This window comes from Magnolia sinica, chromosome 4, assembly GCF_029962835.1.
Source record: "Magnolia sinica isolate HGM2019 chromosome 4, MsV1, whole genome shotgun sequence".
In the NCBI taxonomy this organism is placed as follows: Eukaryota; Viridiplantae; Streptophyta; class Magnoliopsida; order Magnoliales; family Magnoliaceae; genus Magnolia; species Magnolia sinica.
In genome coordinates this window covers 87,853,830-87,871,857 of record NC_080576.1, presented here as the reverse complement: position 1 = coordinate 87,871,857, position 18,028 = coordinate 87,853,830, and the positions used below count along the sequence as shown (strand labels likewise).

The 18,028-nt window shown below is 38.8% G+C and overlaps 1 protein-coding gene across 2 annotated transcripts in view; it reads right to left on the bottom strand.

The window, feature by feature from the left end:
• The window catches only part of LOC131243335 (actin cytoskeleton-regulatory complex protein pan1-like), a 64,657-nt gene that overhangs the window by 31,893 nt on the left and 14,736 nt on the right, over positions 1-18,028 (bottom strand). For both annotated transcript variants that reach the window (XM_058242623.1, XM_058242622.1), the window contains 7 exons: positions 16,888-17,103; positions 16,469-16,695; positions 14,972-15,046; positions 9,143-9,214; positions 2,132-2,230; positions 1,903-1,974; positions 1,719-1,833 (listed from right to left, as the gene is read on the bottom strand). In XM_058242623.1, the coding sequence (XP_058098606.1) occupies positions 1,719-1,833; positions 1,903-1,974; positions 2,132-2,230; positions 9,143-9,214; positions 14,972-15,046; positions 16,469-16,695; positions 16,888-17,103 (876 nt within the window). The remainder of the gene's footprint in view (positions 1-1,718; positions 1,834-1,902; positions 1,975-2,131; positions 2,231-9,142; positions 9,215-14,971; positions 15,047-16,468; positions 16,696-16,887; positions 17,104-18,028) is intronic.

Below are 18,028 nucleotides of genomic sequence, written 5' to 3'. Positions count from 1 at the left end.
AAGGAAATGAAAGATTATGGTCTTAATATCACGCATGTTGTGATATTGATGATATCGATAATATCAAAATATTATCAATATTATCAATGACAAATAGAACACTACATACAACCATGTGCCCATGAAAACATTTTGAAATAAATTTTTTTCTGATAAATAAATTTTTGATGATATCAATACATTGGCGATATGATTGAAATATCGTCGATACATTTATGATACAAGCATTGCCTAGAATTTACATTGTCGAAAATATTGGTGATGCATTGGCGATATTGATGCGTTGGCAATACAAGCGACACTTAGAATTTACATAGTTGAAAATATTGGTGATTACATTAGCGATATTGGTACATTGGCGATACTTAGCCATACGTTGTTAAAACCTGAAATTTCTATACTACCAACGTTATCGGTTTCGCTACCAGTGTTAGCGGTATTGTTGAGCTAGAGATAAAGATAATATCAGAGATATTTTGATAATATCGAAGATAATTCGAACACTGATTACCACCATAGTTATGGTGGCAATGTTACCATGAGAAATGGTGCAACCCAGTTATCAAGTCAATGAGATCTCGATACCCAAATTGCAAAGTAAAAAAATAATACTCACTAGAACAATGGAGTAGAGAGGGAGAACTTTTATTGACATCAACATTTTCTCTTACAAAAGCTAAAGAAAAACCACACTTAGAAAATATTCGAATGAATAACTCCTACACCACCACCTCCCTTTTATAGTTCCTAAAAGTATCTTTGATTGAAATCTCTATGACTAAAAGAATCAATCACGATGTATTACAAACTAATCTAATCTTTCTTCATATGGCAAAAGCCTAATGAAAAGCAAACATAGAAAGCAATTAAATCTCTAAATCTAGCCTATATCTTCAATCATATCAATTATGCCCTTATCACATCTTTAATCAGCCCGCGATATCTCCCAAAATAGTAAATTATAACCCCCGAATCTGTAAATAATCAACACATGTTAGGCTCTACGGTGGGCTATGGTCATATGTCTTATCGGGCCCTACAATGGGCCTAGATGGACCTAAGTAAGCCATGAGCCTGCATCAAGAAACATCACTATGTTTGTGAGGGCACATGCATGCATTCCTACGTACGTGAAGATCTCAAACACTAGTTGGATAATAGTGTTACTGTTCAACTAGTGCATAGTTGTCATGTATGTATGACATCCAATCCCCCCAAAAGTTTGGCCCCACCATGACTCATCAGGTGATCCACAAGCGTACTTTGGATAAGATTGGCAAGTTGTCAACTTTCAGTGTGGCCGACATGATCAATGGATTGGTCTAATTTCTGCATCAGTTGTTCTTCATGGTGGACCAACCTTTTCAACAGGTTTGGATGTTGCACACATTCAGCATGTTTATGCGCTAGTTGGACAAAAATACCATTGACAAGTAGTTGTGCTCAAGACTCTATATGCATGTATGAATGTATGTGGATGTATCTATCTAATTCTACATATATTTCTTTATTTACTTACATTTATATTTGAGAAAATGAATATATATATATATATATATATATATATATATATATATATATATTGACTTACTAAAAAGGGAACAAACAAGATTTTAAACACATTGAGTTCACCATACAAGATTACAAAAGGACCAGAATCACCTTAAACAGGAAATAGAATAGCCAAAAACAGAAAGTTGATCTGGGATAGAAGGTACCAAAGGGAAGCTCAACCAGTGTGGTTGGCTTAGCACGCAATCCGTATTGCTTGCAGCGGTCATTTAAAGTTTTCACAAGCTCCTCAAGATCTGATTGTATCCGCTCAGCGCGAACCTTGAAATGCCAGAATGGGAGTTAGATAGTTACATATAGTCTCTAATCACTTAGCATGTGATGATTTACCTGAAGCACACCATCAGCACTTCCACCTTGTTCCATCTTAACAATTGCATTATACAGTTCCATTTTCCTCTCCTACAGATGAATCAGGTAGAGTTTTAAGTATGGACGGTCACTGGCAAAGATCTAGAAAAGCAGTATGTATCAAAAGGTGCTACAGAAATTCAGAAAGGCCTTCTCCGTAGGAGCATTTCATTGGCCATTATCCTAGAAGATAAAATGGTTTAGTTACCTGAATTTCACGAAATGTAGCCTGTTCAATTGTTAATTTGGAAGCTACATCTCCAACTTGTTTGTATTTTTCTTCATATTTCTTAGCAAGTGACTCAACCTGCAAGTTAATGTGTGTGAGACATCATTCTTGCAATAACAAAATTAGCTTCCAGACAGTCAAGATGCCCCATCGAGTAATTTGATTTTGATACATGAATGACTAGGATGTCTTTGAGCTAAACAAAGTTGAAGCACACTAGTCAACACATCTGATTTTGATACATAAATATTTCAATCCATGTTTGTTAATCAACCCAGCCTTCTTGGAAAGACACCAAATACAGAGACACAAGAACCTTGGGATGAGACTGTATTGCAAGGTTCCAGGAATTAAACATCTACTTGTTGATAAGCGCAAATAATAACCACCATTTCTCATCACCATCACCATCATTGTAAACCCCATAAAACAATACATCTGACTTTCATACGTGAAATCTTTCAACAAATCTTTGTAAAACAAACCAAGCCTAAGTAACAAATAGACACCAAAAAAAGAACAATGAGAACCTTAGCTTAGACATATATAGCAAGGTTGTGAGTAATCATGCATCTAGTTACTAAATTCAAACAATAACCACCTCTCTCATCATCGCCAACGCCGCCTCCACCATCGTCATTGTCAAAAATCTTGTAAGAGAAAACTTGGATATGCCAAGTGGGCCCAGTGACTTGCTTCAGTTGCCTGGTTGTAAATCAGGCCGATAGCATGTTACAGCCGTGCCTGCTCTAAGATTGTGCAAGGTATGTCTCCAATTCGTTGTCAGGCAAGTACCAAAGATCATAATTAGGATACAGATATATTGGGAATAGTTTTAAGGAGGATAGGAGGAAGGCTAATCCTGAGCATCTCGCATTAGTGGCTTGAGGATCACTAGGAATAATGGTACATATGGATGCATGCGACCATCTGTACCAACCCCCAGATGGTTCAAAATGGGAGACATAACCATGAGTGAGGTTTCCATATATGAGAAACTTTTGGGGTGAGATGGCGTGATCAAGATGGTGCTGCCAACGTGGCCATTGGGTTAAGCGTGGCAATGGGCTACTTTTGGTCAGGCATGGGCCTGCTCATTAGGCCAGTGGGTCAGGATGGGCCTGGCACTTTAGGCCTGACAGAAAATTGGGTCCATGCTTAGACCTGGAGTTTTGGCCCATTGGGCCTTAATACAGTGATATTTATGCTATAGTTGACATTAAAGCATAGTCAATGGGCATTTTTGTACACTCCAACCAACATACAACTATTCTAAGCAACCCTAACCCTAGATCTCCTGTAGTTCACATGTTGTTTTCTTCTTCTCCTCCCTAAATGTCCTCTTTTCTTTCCTGTTGGACCAGGCCCGTCAAGCTTGGGATTTCTAAAACATATTCAGATTGAACTCTAGCTTGCTATCATTAGCGCATCACAGGCCTGGACCATGCCTGGGACCTAGGTCCTTCCAGTCAGGTTGGGCCCAGGCCTGGCGTGTCCCAGCAAGCCAGGTCCATTGTGGCCCATAATTGGGTGAATCTTGTTAAGCAGCAAGCACTAAATGTGAAAGATCTCTTCAATAAGTATACCAGCACCTTCTCGAGTTTCAACGCATGTAAAAGAGACCAGGTTCCCACAAGAATCTTGTTTTGAAGCAAAGATGACAGGGTGAATGCTAGGGCTATAATCTGTTAACCTGGCAGATAAATCACAAGCAAATAATATTGAGGCCTAATAACTTGTATGCCACTAGATGAAGACAAGCTTCATGTCAAACCGAACTTCACATAAGGTGTTTTCTTGTGGTGTCACCTTTAGGATATTGAGGCACCTAAGGCTGTGGAGATGGGTACTCTGCAGCCATCGCAAAATAGATCATATGATCAAATCTCCTAGGTTGAACAAGTAATATCCCGCAAATCACTGTAAAACCCAGAGATGCTGTTCATAATGAAATAGATTAACTGTGTAGGGCAGCAGAAATCATCATCAAGGGCACCTTCATAAATTTCTTCCCACCAAATCAGGTAAGATGCTCAAAATTACACTCCACCGTAGACAATATCAAACAATGGAGTGTTGGAACCATCAGATGGACCCAATGATCAGTCCAAATAGCGAGTTGGGTCCAGAGAGGCCAGCGATAAAGCTGATAGGCCAGCCAGGTCAAGAGTTTGGTAGAACTGGCCTCATCATGGATGATAGTAAATGAGGGTTAGGGGTTTTGTTGTGGTGTGTGGGGGAGTTTCTCTATAACTCTCTATGCTTATTGTATAGTATGGGTTTCTTTAATGGAGAACCACTATCAAGGTATTCAATAACAGTAATGGCCGGTCATTCAACCGTTACGTTACAACCCTGTAATGATAAAAATTAAAAAAAAATTAAAAAAAAAATTAAAAAAACATTAAGAAAAATATCTGAAAAAATATTTTTAAAATTCCAAAAAAAAATGAGAGGATTCCAAATGTATTCTCTTTTTTTTTTTTTGACAAGTTTATGATTGTGTAACAGGCCATTCTTTGGTAAGAATAATCTCTCAGGCTGCCTAATGAAACCTGGGAGGCTTATATTGATTTCAAAATTCCTATGTTTAATTTTCTAAATATATAGCATGAACCTAATGATGAGACAATTATATATTTATATAACCATATTACCATGGACAAAACAGTCTGAAATTCATACACTCTGTAGAACTCATCCTACTAATGCATATCCCTAATCATTTGGTACCATTTCACTAAAGAAACTTTAGGAAAAAATAAAAAATTAATTTCAGATGAATAGCATTGGGTTGATTTAGGACCACTAGAATGCCCCCAAAGCAACCCAAAATTCATGCAATCTATGAAATTCAACCCACTAATGCATATCCACAACCATTTGATAACATTTTCCTCAAGAAATTTGAAGAAAAAAATAAAAATTAAATTAAATGAATAGTGTCAGGCAAACTTAAAACCGCTCGAATGCCCTCAAATTGGCATGAAATTCATTTAATCTGTCAAACTCAACCCACTAACATATATCCATAACAAGTTGACACCATTTTCCTCAAGAGATTTGAGGGGAAATTAAAATTAAATTCAAATGAATAGTATTGTGTCAATTTAGGACCATTCGAATGCTCCCAAAACGGGCCGAGATATGCAATCTGTGGGATTCATCCCACTAATGCATATCCCTAAGCATTTGACATCATTCCCCTAAAAAAATTGAAGGAAAAAAAAAAATTTAAAATAAAATTGGCATTATTCATTCCAAAAATGACCTAAAATTCCAAAAAATATCAAAAACAGAAAAAAGGATGAAAAATACTTATTTAACGCATGCATGTGTAGATCTAAACTCCACACATGTATTTGAACAATCTACAATATTTTACACACACCCAAAACAAAAAAAAAACTACTTAGCCTGAATCTTTGATTCTTTGAAAACAACTTAAATCTTGTGTTTAATCTTTAAAGATTGCACAAATCTAGTCGAAAATGAGTTAAAATAATCCTAAGAACAAAAATAAAAAATAAAAAATTGGAGATAATTGGGAAACTTTGCAATATAGTCCCCAAAAGGGGACTTATATTAATATACTCATGATGGCCATTACACATACGTTTTTAAACACCCAGCCCGCTATTGTATTTTGTTTCTACTTCTTCAATTATTAATAAAAACCTATGGATTAAAAAAATTAATAATAAAGGGTTGGATCCCACTATGACTCCACCGGTGATATAGGACTCACAGTCTATTCTAACAATTTTGTGGGCCACTGATGATGGTCTAATTGGTTAGTTCACCTATATGGTTGAACAATACGGGACTGATTCAATAGTTTCTTATGGGGGGTTATTTGGATATAGGAACTATTTTGGAATTGTATAATCATCATCATCCAAACCTTATCCTAACTAATTGGGACTGGCTACATGAATCCCGTTCTGCCATTCCTCTCTATCAAGGATCGTATCCTAAACCACAGATCATCAAGTCTTTTCTTATTACCTCCACCCACGTCCTTTTGGGCCTTCCCCTTTCTCTTTTAAAGCCTTCTAACTTGAACCAATTCACTCCTGACCAGTGCAATTCTTGACCTCTGTTGCACATGGCCGAAAAATCTAAGTAACTTTAGAATTGTACAAAAAAAAGGGGGGGGGGGGGGGGGGGGGTAAAAATTTTGAACTATGTTTTATAAACATAGTGTGCATTTCTGGAACAATTCTGAACTCTGACAAATGGGCTGTCTTGGAACTGAAATTAAATAACAAAAATAGTGTCCATTAGAATATCCACCAATCTGCCATTCAAGACATAATTTCACTTTATTTGTTGGTTTATGATCCAAGATGAGACCCATGATTCGGGCAATTTAATTTTGAGTTACATGATGCTTGTCACTTGTGCATGAGTGAACCATCAAAATCAATTGTAGGATCAAATTTTTCCTAAACCATCATCATCGTTGTCGTTGTAATTGTCATAGTTGCCAACATCATCTTCTTCTTCATTTCTTTTTGTACTCACTGCTCAAACATGCATACGTGATACACTTGGATTGATCAAAGCTGCTTGTACCATTGAGTTACCTTGTCCAAAAAAAAAAAAAGGACTGGTCTACTCATCAATTGAGCCAAATAACTACAAAAGAAATGAAAGGCTGAGAGAAATTGACCAACGATCCACATTCAATGCAAATACGTGGTCTACGATGGCTGATTTATTACCCGGGAAATCCACATGTTGTCGTCGTTGTCACTGTCGTCCTTATGATCACCACAGCATCACAACGAAATGGGACAATGATCATCACATCATCATCCCAATTTTTATGCCCTTTATCACTTTGCCCTAAAAAATATTGGATATTGTCACAAGCAAAATGCTTGTAAAAATAGATCGCAGGAGGTTAGCCTACAGCTTGTTTGCCTAATCAGTTACTCCTAAAATTTTAAACAAAAATAGGGACTTTTAGGGACAAAAAACTTCAAAACTTTGCCACATCGAATCAAGTGTCCAAATGGGAGCACAAGTTCTTGCAACAGAAAAAATTTGTTCTGCCCCAACTATTTACGTGTTTCTGAACAGCCCCTAGAGAAAAAAGAAAACAATATATATATATATATATATATTTATCGAGTCTTAGAATATCACAAAAATAGTCACTTGTGACTCGAGGAACTTGAAGGATTGGTAGTTACACAATTTATACACACTCTTATTTTCGGCACTTTTTCTGGGCCACTTTTTGGGTACCAAATGGCATTCGAATGACACAAAACAGGTTTCGTTTGAAAGCCTACCGAGTTAGCTCCCAAGTCCCGAATGTGACCAAGATCTTGCACTTTTTCATGGATTAAGTTATGATTGACAGATTTAGTGAAGGGTTGCATGGCTGTGGCAAGATTTAGGGGTGCTTTGGCCAAGATCAGTATTCATTTAAGATATGTGATAACCATTCATTAATTCTAATCCTAACCATCTATATTAAATGAATACTGATTGTATGAATTTCAGACCGTTTTCTTCAGTATGATGAGTTCTACAGATTTGAGCTCTTGATTCTTAAAATTGACAAATTTTGGTGGAATTTGGGTTCATAAAGACTCAAGATGTGATGAGTTTCTTTTTTTTAATCGGCAGAAAGAGATTATATTAAAAAGACGTGATATGATCTAAAGTGGTTTTATGAAAAATATGCATTACATTCACCAGGATGTAGTTTGCAAACTTAGCAAATTAATGCAATAACTTCAACAAACTGATGGCAACCAAAAAACTCAGCAAATCGGATTCATTAGGCACCCTGCCATGGACCATACCTGAATCGAACCACGAACCCAACAACCATGTTGCAGAATCCCAAAGTTGAAAGGCTCACAGGCTGAAATGGACCACCTCATGTCTATATATCATGGAAATAAAAGTTGGTCCCATGTCACCAGCACCAATGGACATGTTATGCTGATGGCCAGTTTCGGCCCTAAAATCAGCATGGAGTCTTTACCTTTTTGGTGGATTACATATCAGTTCAGGTAGGAAAGAAACCAGCGCATCAGTGAGCACTTTACCCTGGGATCTCCAACATTGATAAATCAATTACCAGGCCTTGTCATGCAAGGTTAAAAAGGACCTTCCAATAGTGAAGAAACAAGAGCATGGATATGATGATTGTACATTTTTACTTCCTACAACCAAGAATATACATTTAGGAGTTGTTTGGATACAGGAACAATTCTAGAACTGGGTTTTTTTTTTTTTTTTTTAAAGAACATAACAAAAAATAATTAAGTTTGTTCTGTACAAATTTTTAGCCAAGTTTGGTAAGCACAGTCTGTTCATCTGGAACAATTACAGGAGAGGAAGATAGGGAGGGAATGGGGAGGTGAATCTTTCTCCCAACCTGATTATATGGTCATAGGCTGCCAGGACAGCCATTCAATCATCAAACGATCATATGGTAGATTGAGGGAGAGAGAGAGAGAGAGAGAGAGAGAGAGAGAGAGAGAGAGAGAGATACTAGAATCTGGTTGCCAGTCAGCCATCTGCATGCGCCATCTTTACTTGAATGGAGGTGGTGGTATTAGGGTTTAGGGAGCTTGAATGGTGGTGGTGAGGGGGGGTTTGGGCAGGAGAGAAGTGGTTTAAAAAATAAATAAATAAAAACACTATGAAGGAATTTAACAAATAACCAAAATTAGGGGGGCCATTTTTGCTTAAAACACTCAACAGGGCAACAATTCTTATTTCTTAACCAAAGATGAGCGATTAGGAGATACCCGGCTATTTTTCTTAACCAATTATACTGTACCCAAACAGCCCCTTAGTTGTGGTATGCACGAATGCAGAACCAGAATTTTAGGAGAACCAAATTTCATGCACAAAAGAACATCGGCGGATAAAATATCTCGAATATGAATTGTTCTCACTGAAATTGTCAGAGCTAATTATCTAGAGAGGACAAAAACCCCAATTTGCTAAAAATGGTACCTCGCGTTTATCAGCAGATGACCTTTCAGTAATCTCATTGAGTCGATTGTCACACCTGCTCTTGTACAGAACCTGATACGGAAAAGAAAGAACCCTTGAATCAATAAGGACTATCAGCGTGATATGAAATTCAAATGCCCAAGGGTCAGAACGAAAAAACTATTGTGTTAGTGAATATATCAGCTTGATATACCTGCAGCCATTCAAAGAGTGTAGACAACAATATAGAACTACTTTTCCCCAGTTATCTAGACCCTACTAATGCATCCCAGTGGTCAAAGAGAAAAAGTTTTTTTTTACTGGCTGACATGCAGCATGAGAAAGGCAGGTCGCTAACTTAAAAATAAGGCTCTGTCTGGACTCTGGAATTTGGATGCACAAGTGCACTTAATTGCAAACATTCAGTTTAGTAAGGAGGAAATAATAAAAATTAGAGATTGCAAACATTTGGTTTAGTAAAGAGGAAATAATAAAAATAAGAGGTTGCAAACACTCAGTTTTAGTCCAAGAGGAAATGACAAAAATTCATGATATTTCCTAACATTCACATGAGGAAGCAGCTCTCAATTGTTACATTTCTTTAAAGTCCAAGTGGAAAGTAACATACTTTCACTTGGGAGCAGTCTGTACATCAAAATGGCCCATTTTTTCATAACAGACCTACTCACCCTCTTATGTCTGGACCAGCACTCTATACGGACCAATACGGCCCATTTTTTTCATAACAGACCAACTCACCCTCTGTATCCCTTAACAGGGTTGACCATTTCCTTTACATATTGGCTGATACCCAACTGTTTTTTAATGACATGCCTGGCAGCACAGACATTCTTCTTCTTCTTCTTTTGAATGACGTAGAATTTTATGAGGAAAAAAAAAAAAAAGCACAAGAGCAGAGAGGAAATTTGTGTGTGTGTGTGTGTGAGGGGGGGGAGGGGTGGGGGAGAACAATGAGGAGCTCAACAAAAGCACCAAGAGAGACTAGTAACAAACTCTACAAATAGACTATATCTACCAATTTACAACATTTGAACAAGGAAACCCCAAGAGCCCAAAATAGCAGGTTTCCTTTCACTCTTTGAAAAACTGTGGCGCTTGATTCCATGTTGTTCATCAAGTTCCTGATTAAAGCTCTTTACATAACAGACCAACTCACCCTCTGTATCCCTTAACAGGGTTGACCATTTCCTTTACACATTGGCTGATACCCAACTGTTTTTTAATGACATGCCTGGCAGCACAGACATTCTTCTTCTTCTTCTTTTGAATGACGTAGAATTTTATGAGAAAAAAAAAAAAAAGCACGAGAGCAGAGAGGAAATTTGTGTGTGTGTGTGTGTGAGGGGGGGGAAGGGGTGGGGGAGAACAATGAGGAGCTCAACAAAAGCACCAAGAGAGACTAGTAACAAACTCTACAAATAGACTATATCTACCAATTTACAACATTTGAACAAGGAAACCCCAAGAGCCCAAAATAGCAGGTTTCCTTTCACTCTTTGAAAAACTGTGGCGCTTGATTCCATGTTGTTCATCAAGTTCCTGATTAAAGCTCTTTCCACATAGCCCAAAGTATTGCTAGAATCTCTATACACCATAGGACATATTTCCTTTTGTCAAAAAAAGTTGCCTCCAAGCTTTGAAGAGATCTAGTACCGACTCCAATATAGCCCAATGCATCCCAAAGAGACCAAGCACCAGGCCCAGATGAAAGCGAGAATTCACAATGGATGAAAATGTGATCAATCATCTCCTCAGACCATATTAATGCCAAGGATCCTCTAATTTGGTTATTTCCACTTCAATTACTTGCATGAATTCAGTAGTTTGTCCAAACACACCCTAGGCATGGAATGTTCCACTTAAGACAAGGATGTCCATGTTGAGGGGAGGCTTCCACCATTTTGGGTGGAGGTGTCACTAAAGATAGAGGTGTCAAGTAGTCAGGAATGTCCAAAAAAATTGGTTATTCAGGTGTCCACCTGGTAGGTTAGAATACAGCGGTCTATGGACAAAGGTTTCCACAAATTTTGCTATCTACTCCACATCCCTACTGGCTCCAGCAACTGTACTCCAGTAGATTCATTCCAACTGTAAATTGCACAGATTTTGGGAGAGAACATGTTCACATTTTAAGACCCACAGAGTACAGTATACAGTTCATAAAGATATCAGCAGATCAGGAAAGAACCCTGGAAGCTCAGTTTTCAATAGAGGAGGTCAAACAAGCACTCAGCATGAAAGAGGACAAAGCGCCAGGCCTCGATGGGTTCTTGATGACCTTCTATAAAAGTTGTTGGGAGGTCATCAAAGAGGGATGTGATGCAAGTGTTCGAAGAATTCAGTTCCTCAATGGTCCTACGCTGCGATATGTGTGCACCCTTCATTGCACTTATTCGAAGAAGACAGATGCAGAAGATATCAAGGACTACTGGCCGATTAGTTTGATTGGAAGCTGTTATTAGATAATCACTAAGGTCCTCCCAACAGACTAAGCAAGGTTGTTTCCATAGTGGCATCTCCTTGGCATTCATTCTGGGGAGGTAATTGCAGATGGCCATTTTTAGCTCATGAGCTAATAGACGATTCTCAGAAAAAGGAGGACAGAGGTTTTGTCCCAAATACCAACATGGAGAAGGCTTATGATAGAGTCAATTAGTGCTTATTTGAATATATGCTTGTGAGGGTTTTGGGAGCAGATGGACCGGATGGATGAGCACGTGTATCTGATTTCCATGGTTCTCAATATTGGTTAATGGGTCCTGAGCCATTCACCAGGGGGACCCACTGTCATCACCACTCTTTAAGGTGGTGACAAAGCACTGAACAAGTTGATAACAGAAGTTGTGGATATCGGTACCGTTAAAGGGATGGTGACAATGAATCAAGACTTCCAGTGCTCTCATCTGCAATACACCGACGACGCAGTGCTGTTCGGCTGGAGGCAGGGAAGAGATTTACAGCTTTAAATTTGTGTTACACTTCCTTGAGATTGTATCTGATCTAAGTATAAATCTAAGCAAAAGTTCTGTTGCAGGTATTAATCTGAATGAGAGGGAGGTGACTGATCTAGCAGTAACCCTCGCATGCAAAACAGAAAAGTAGCCAATAAAGCGATTAGGTATGCCGCTGGGAGTTGGCAACTGCTGGAAGCAGAGTGGAGTCCAATAATGGAAAGATATGTGACAAAGCTGGCCTCCTGGAAAGCTAAGCTGTTGTCGTTTGGGGGGAGGATTACATTGATTAGAGAGGTGTTGGCAAATGCTCCAATTTATCAACTCTCCCTTTTCCAATGTCCACGGAAGATAGCGACACACTTGGAGACCCTTCAAAAAACATTTCTATAGAACGAGGAGGAAGACAAGCATAAATTTCATCTGGTGGCATGGTCAGAGGTGTGTAAGCCTCTAAATCAGGAAGGGCTAGGCATTATCTCAATCAAAGAGATAAACAATATGCTCCTAACAAAGTAGTGGTGGAGACTTGGGTGCAGGGAGTCACCTCTCCTCAAGGTAATGCTTGCAGTAAATATGGTACAGCAGAAAATGGGTGGGAAATAAAAGCATGCTCTAGCAGTAGGGGCTCCATCTAGAAGACGATATCAAATGCGTACAGTAAGTTTATGCAGCAGATTTGATACAAAGTCCACAATGGTCGCAGAGTGCACTTCTGGAAGGATTGTTGGTGCGTAGAAAGCCCACTTCAGCAGAGGTTTCCAAAGCTGCTTCATAACACCTGCAACATTGATGGAACAGTGGACCATTTCTTTAACCACTCATCTCAAGGTATTGTGTGGTCCCCTGCATTTACAGGTTCATTAAAGGATGATGAGGCCCCTTAGTCGTGTTGCTTGCAATGTTGGAAACATGTAGATTGATGATATGGGAGAAGATTGCAGAATTTGGACTCCAAAGGATGACTGCGTGTTTTCCACTGCCATGTTTAGGAGGATTGCAAGGCCTGAGGTTAATAGAGGAGACTGGGCATCGATGGTGTGGGATGGCATCCGACCTAATGAAGCTCAATGCACAGTTTAGGAGGATGGCAACGTGTTTTCCTCTGCCTCTGTTGGTTGGTCTATCTCAACAAAGTGCTGACGGTTGATCATCACCAACATGGAGGGATGATGATCCCTAACAGGTGCGATATGTGTAAAGTATCTGAAAAAGAAATGGCGCATCTATTTCTGCTATACCCCTATGCTCGAAAACTGTAGGAGGTGGTATTTGTGAAATTTGGAGTTACAGTGGGTGCTACTTTCTTTAGTAGATGGGCTCGCTTCAAGCTGGAAAAGGCAGGATATTGTGGAAAGCTCTTTTGAAGGCAATGTTGTTGTGCATTTGGGCAGAAAGGGACTCGCAGATTTTTCAGGACCTTGTAAAGATGGAAGTGGATGTGTTTCAACTCATCCAGGACTATGCCATAACATGGAGCATGCAAGTCAAAGATGTTAACAGGTATCCCTAAATCTGTATGTTCTAACTGGAAAGAAATCATTAGGTTTGGTGGACCCTAAGGAAGAGAGTAAATGTTGGCAGGCCCCTCAGCTGGGCCATTGTATTCTACATTTTGCTGGATGTGCACTTGGAAATCCAGGCATTATCGAAGCTGGAGGCATGATCGGAAATAATAGGGGGGACATTCTTTTGGAATTCTCAAGGCCTACAGGGCATCGAAATGCATTCTTTGCAGAGGCGGCAGCCATGTCATATGGCCTCAGATTAGCAACGAGAGAAACTGGCATCCCATAATAGTTGAAGGGAACTTGCCTGATATAATCCCATAGATCAAATCCAACAAATTTCTGTGGAGTATAGCAAATGAGACGGAGGAGGTGAAAGACCTCGGGGACAGCTCGGGAGCCCTCTTCATCCAAATAGGTCGATCAGCAAATGTGCGGGCCGAATCTCTAGCAAAGGAAAAGGCTTCTCGAAGCCTTTTCTGGACTTCAGATTGCAGGGAGGAGGCATTGGATTTCACACGCCAGAAACATATATAGGATTTGAATCTTCATTGTTCTTGTAGTATATTCCCATTTATCAAGAAAAAAAAATATTGCAGGTTATGTCCCAAAATTTTTTTATCTTTCTCTTTTATATCTACCAGCGACTGATGTAGATAATTCTACATTTCATAACTTCTACAAAACCAAGCCTGTTCCTTAAATATTTCTGGAACAGATAAAGGGAAGATTCCCTCACTTGGATTCATGAACTCCGAATCTTTACCAACTCCACTATTTCCTTTCATCTAAACACGTGCTGCTTTACTTGGAGGCTTGTTTTTCAATATATTGTTGAACAGAATTTGGGAGGACAAATCTTGGAGGCTTTGTAATTTCAGTGATGCATCATTGAGGAGTCACACTTTGAAGTTTGAACAACTTACAAATGCACCTATCGAGCACAAGTTTCAGTAACAACACAACCATGGTTCAACAGGTAGTGAGGTAAAGCAGTTCGTTGGGGATGGGGTGTGTACTAACTAGCATAGGGATTCCAATGGCTGGGCTAAAAAGGAGCATGTTTAATGGGTGCACATGTTACAAGGAGATGTATGTTTATTATGTATGTGTCCATTACTGAGAAAAGGGCTGCAAAAAAAAGAGACTCTACAGGTAAATGGTAAGGCTGCAGCCTGCAATTTAACTGGAGAGAGAGCATATCATTGGCAGTCATCAAATTAGAAGAGCTTACCTCTAGTAATGGATTAAATTTAGCATTTCACTTTATCATCAAACTACATTTGCATGAGATGCATCACATTGTATAATTCTTCTTTTAGGATGTAATTTTATAAACCAAAGCAATAGGGAAAATAGAAGCTACTCACAAGTTCTTGCATCTTAACACGGTAGAATTCGATCTTCTCTTTTGAATCTAAAATATCTTTCTCCAATTCTTCCACCTTCCATTTAGAAATAAAAAAGAGTCAGCCAGATCAAGCCATGCATTCCCATTATCCATGAACTCAAACTAAAGGTGGAACCTAGAAAAGGAGGATTTTTTTTTCTTTAATATGTACAAGAGACTCCAATACTTTAAAACAGAAACTGCTACAGATACTAATATGAGAACTTATCCACCAGAGAATAACGCTGCACTACTGCACTCTCAGCTGAAAACTCATTAATTCACCCTAAAAATCAGGTTCCCAACAGAAAATGCAGGTTTAGGTGGACATTGAAGTATCCAGAAGTTTAGGTGCATATCGGAGCATACAAAAGTTTAGGTGCAATAATCCAAATGTAGTACCAGATTTACATGTGACAAAAACCTGCAGCGCCTACTTAAGAGTTTTAGATATTGGAATGGATTAACCCAACAAGATAAAAAAAAATTCTTTTCTTTTCTTTTTGTTTCCAGCGTTATGACCATAATACAAGTATATTGTCTATAAATCAAACAACAAGGTGATCAGCGTTCAAAGTTTCAGTATCACTACAAGTTTCGCTGGCTGGGGATACATAAACAATATTGATATCACTAATAATATCACCGATAACTGGAAATGCGGGGAAACATTAGGGAAACATGGGGGAAAGTAAACAGTGGAATTTTTTAGTGAAACTTCAAGAGATGCTAAAATACGCATATTTGCATATTTAGGGATCAAAAAATTGCTGAAAGAATGCATACATAATAAATTTCCAGTTAATGGGGGCCTAAAAGCATGTACTGTTGTAAGAAAGCAGCCCAACCATCCCATCCATCGATATTTCAGAATATCGATAACACAATATTTCGCCAAGAAATCATCGACAAGTAAAAAGGAACCAAAAGATTGTGGTCTCGATATCGCTCATGTTGAGATAACAATAATATCACGATATTATCGTCGACAAATTGAACACTACATACAACCATGCCCCCCCACCCCCCCTAAAAAAAAAAAAAAATGGAAACTTTTAACAAATTTTGGTGACATCAATACATTAGCGATATTAATGAAATATTGTTGATACAAGCGACACCTGGAATTTACACAATCAAAAATATTGGTGACACAATCGAAAATATTGGTGACACAATGGCGATATCGATACATTGGCAATACATGCGACACCTGGAATTTACACAGTCGAAAATATTGGCGATACATAGGTGATATCGACACATTTGCGATACTTAGCGATACATCACCAATACCTAGAATTTCTAATACTACTGCCAGGTAATTGGTATTGCTACCAATGTTCTCAATATCACTGAGCTGGAGATATGAATAATATCGGAGATATTTCGATAATATCAGAGATACTTCAAACAATGAAGGTGATAAGTAATTCTTTTTTTTTCTTTTTGTAAAGTGATGGGTCACAGAAAATGCCTTCTTATCTGCCTCTGTTGCTTCTTGGAACTTTGCATTCAGAGAACTCTGCTCATCCTTACTAAGTTGGTTCACAAGGTGCTTCTCCAGTACCGGCACCCTCGACTTCGGCTGCATGGGCTGTACCACATCATCAGTCTGAGGGGGAACTGGAACTCGTGCAGATGGCTTCAATCCAGATGTAGGCATTACGGGTCGAGCAACAGGTATTCCTTGTGGTGGCAAGCCTAATCAGAAGAAGAACAAGAAATCCATCAACAAAGGGCAAAACAGAAGTCAGCAGTGGAGCACCAAAAAACTTGCCCAAAAGAAAAACAGAGAGAGCGATGCATCTTGGAAGAATAGAGATCTTAACAGACGGCTATAAAATTGTATTCGTATCTACAAAAGCATTGGTGAGAAGTATTTGGACTGAATACCAGGAGTGGGCCGCCAAGCTCCACCATATGTGGCTGTTGGTTGGCCTGTGGCACGCAGTAATGTCTCATCAAACCTGACACTGTTTGGAAGCACTGCTGGAAGAGGACGCCCTTCTCTGTACCGCTCCAAAAAATAAAGCGCAGTACAGAACTCTCTCAGAGTAAGCATGCTATCATTATCCTGGTCAGATAAGTCCCACACCTGCTTTAAGACCTCTGACAAGCAGAAAAATAGCATTGTGAGCAGTCCAAATTTATAACAAGATAACATTCCAGACCAATTTGATCTACAGGCCTTTTATTTTGAGTGGTACTGTACAGGCAGAATACCTCCCACGTAAAATAAAATATTTTTCAAAAGGTACGTGCACAATAAGTATGTGGCTCCTCAATGAAAAATGATGCAAATGCAAAGAAGATGAAGAATGACAGTCAAAGTGCAGAGGAAAAAAAATAAAGACAACCAAATCAGATGAGGGCCACAACAATACTAACATGAGGCCCACTGAAGAACCCCCAAAATTCACCGTTGGACGGTCATTTCTAGAAGAAACTCCATACAGCAGCAGCAGTAGAGTTATGTGGCATGTTTGGGAGATGAAACTGGCTGACGCATGCTGAAATCATGAGTCATGCATAAGAAATACATAGGCATGGTTTGGGCTTGAATCCTTTTGTAGAGAGTCCAAATAGCACGGACTCTTCACAGCTGTTACATGGGGATTTGTTAGAGGCTGTTTAGTTGGATTGCTGAGATTTTACAAAAGCAAGGGCTGAGATTTAAAGTAGGTTTAGGTTTGTTAAGGACTATTAGAGAGTTTATAAAGGGCCTTTTTAGCCATATGAGGATTGTTATTGGACTGGTTTCTTTAATTTTCTTTCTAGACTAAAACATGGAGACGTTATTGAGATTGTTGGGTTATTGTAAACCGTTTTTGTTGGTGATCTTCTCCTTTATGCAGCACTATCATTGACCTGGTATATTTTTTAAGGTTTCTGATTGCTGGAAACCCATTAGAGTTGCTGAAAACTCTTATTTTCTGTTGGAAGTTTGTAGTCACTGCATTCTATGTTCCACGATTACGTTGCATGAATGTGTTTTTCCTGCTGATTTTTTTCAGTAAAAGCTTGCGGTGACCTA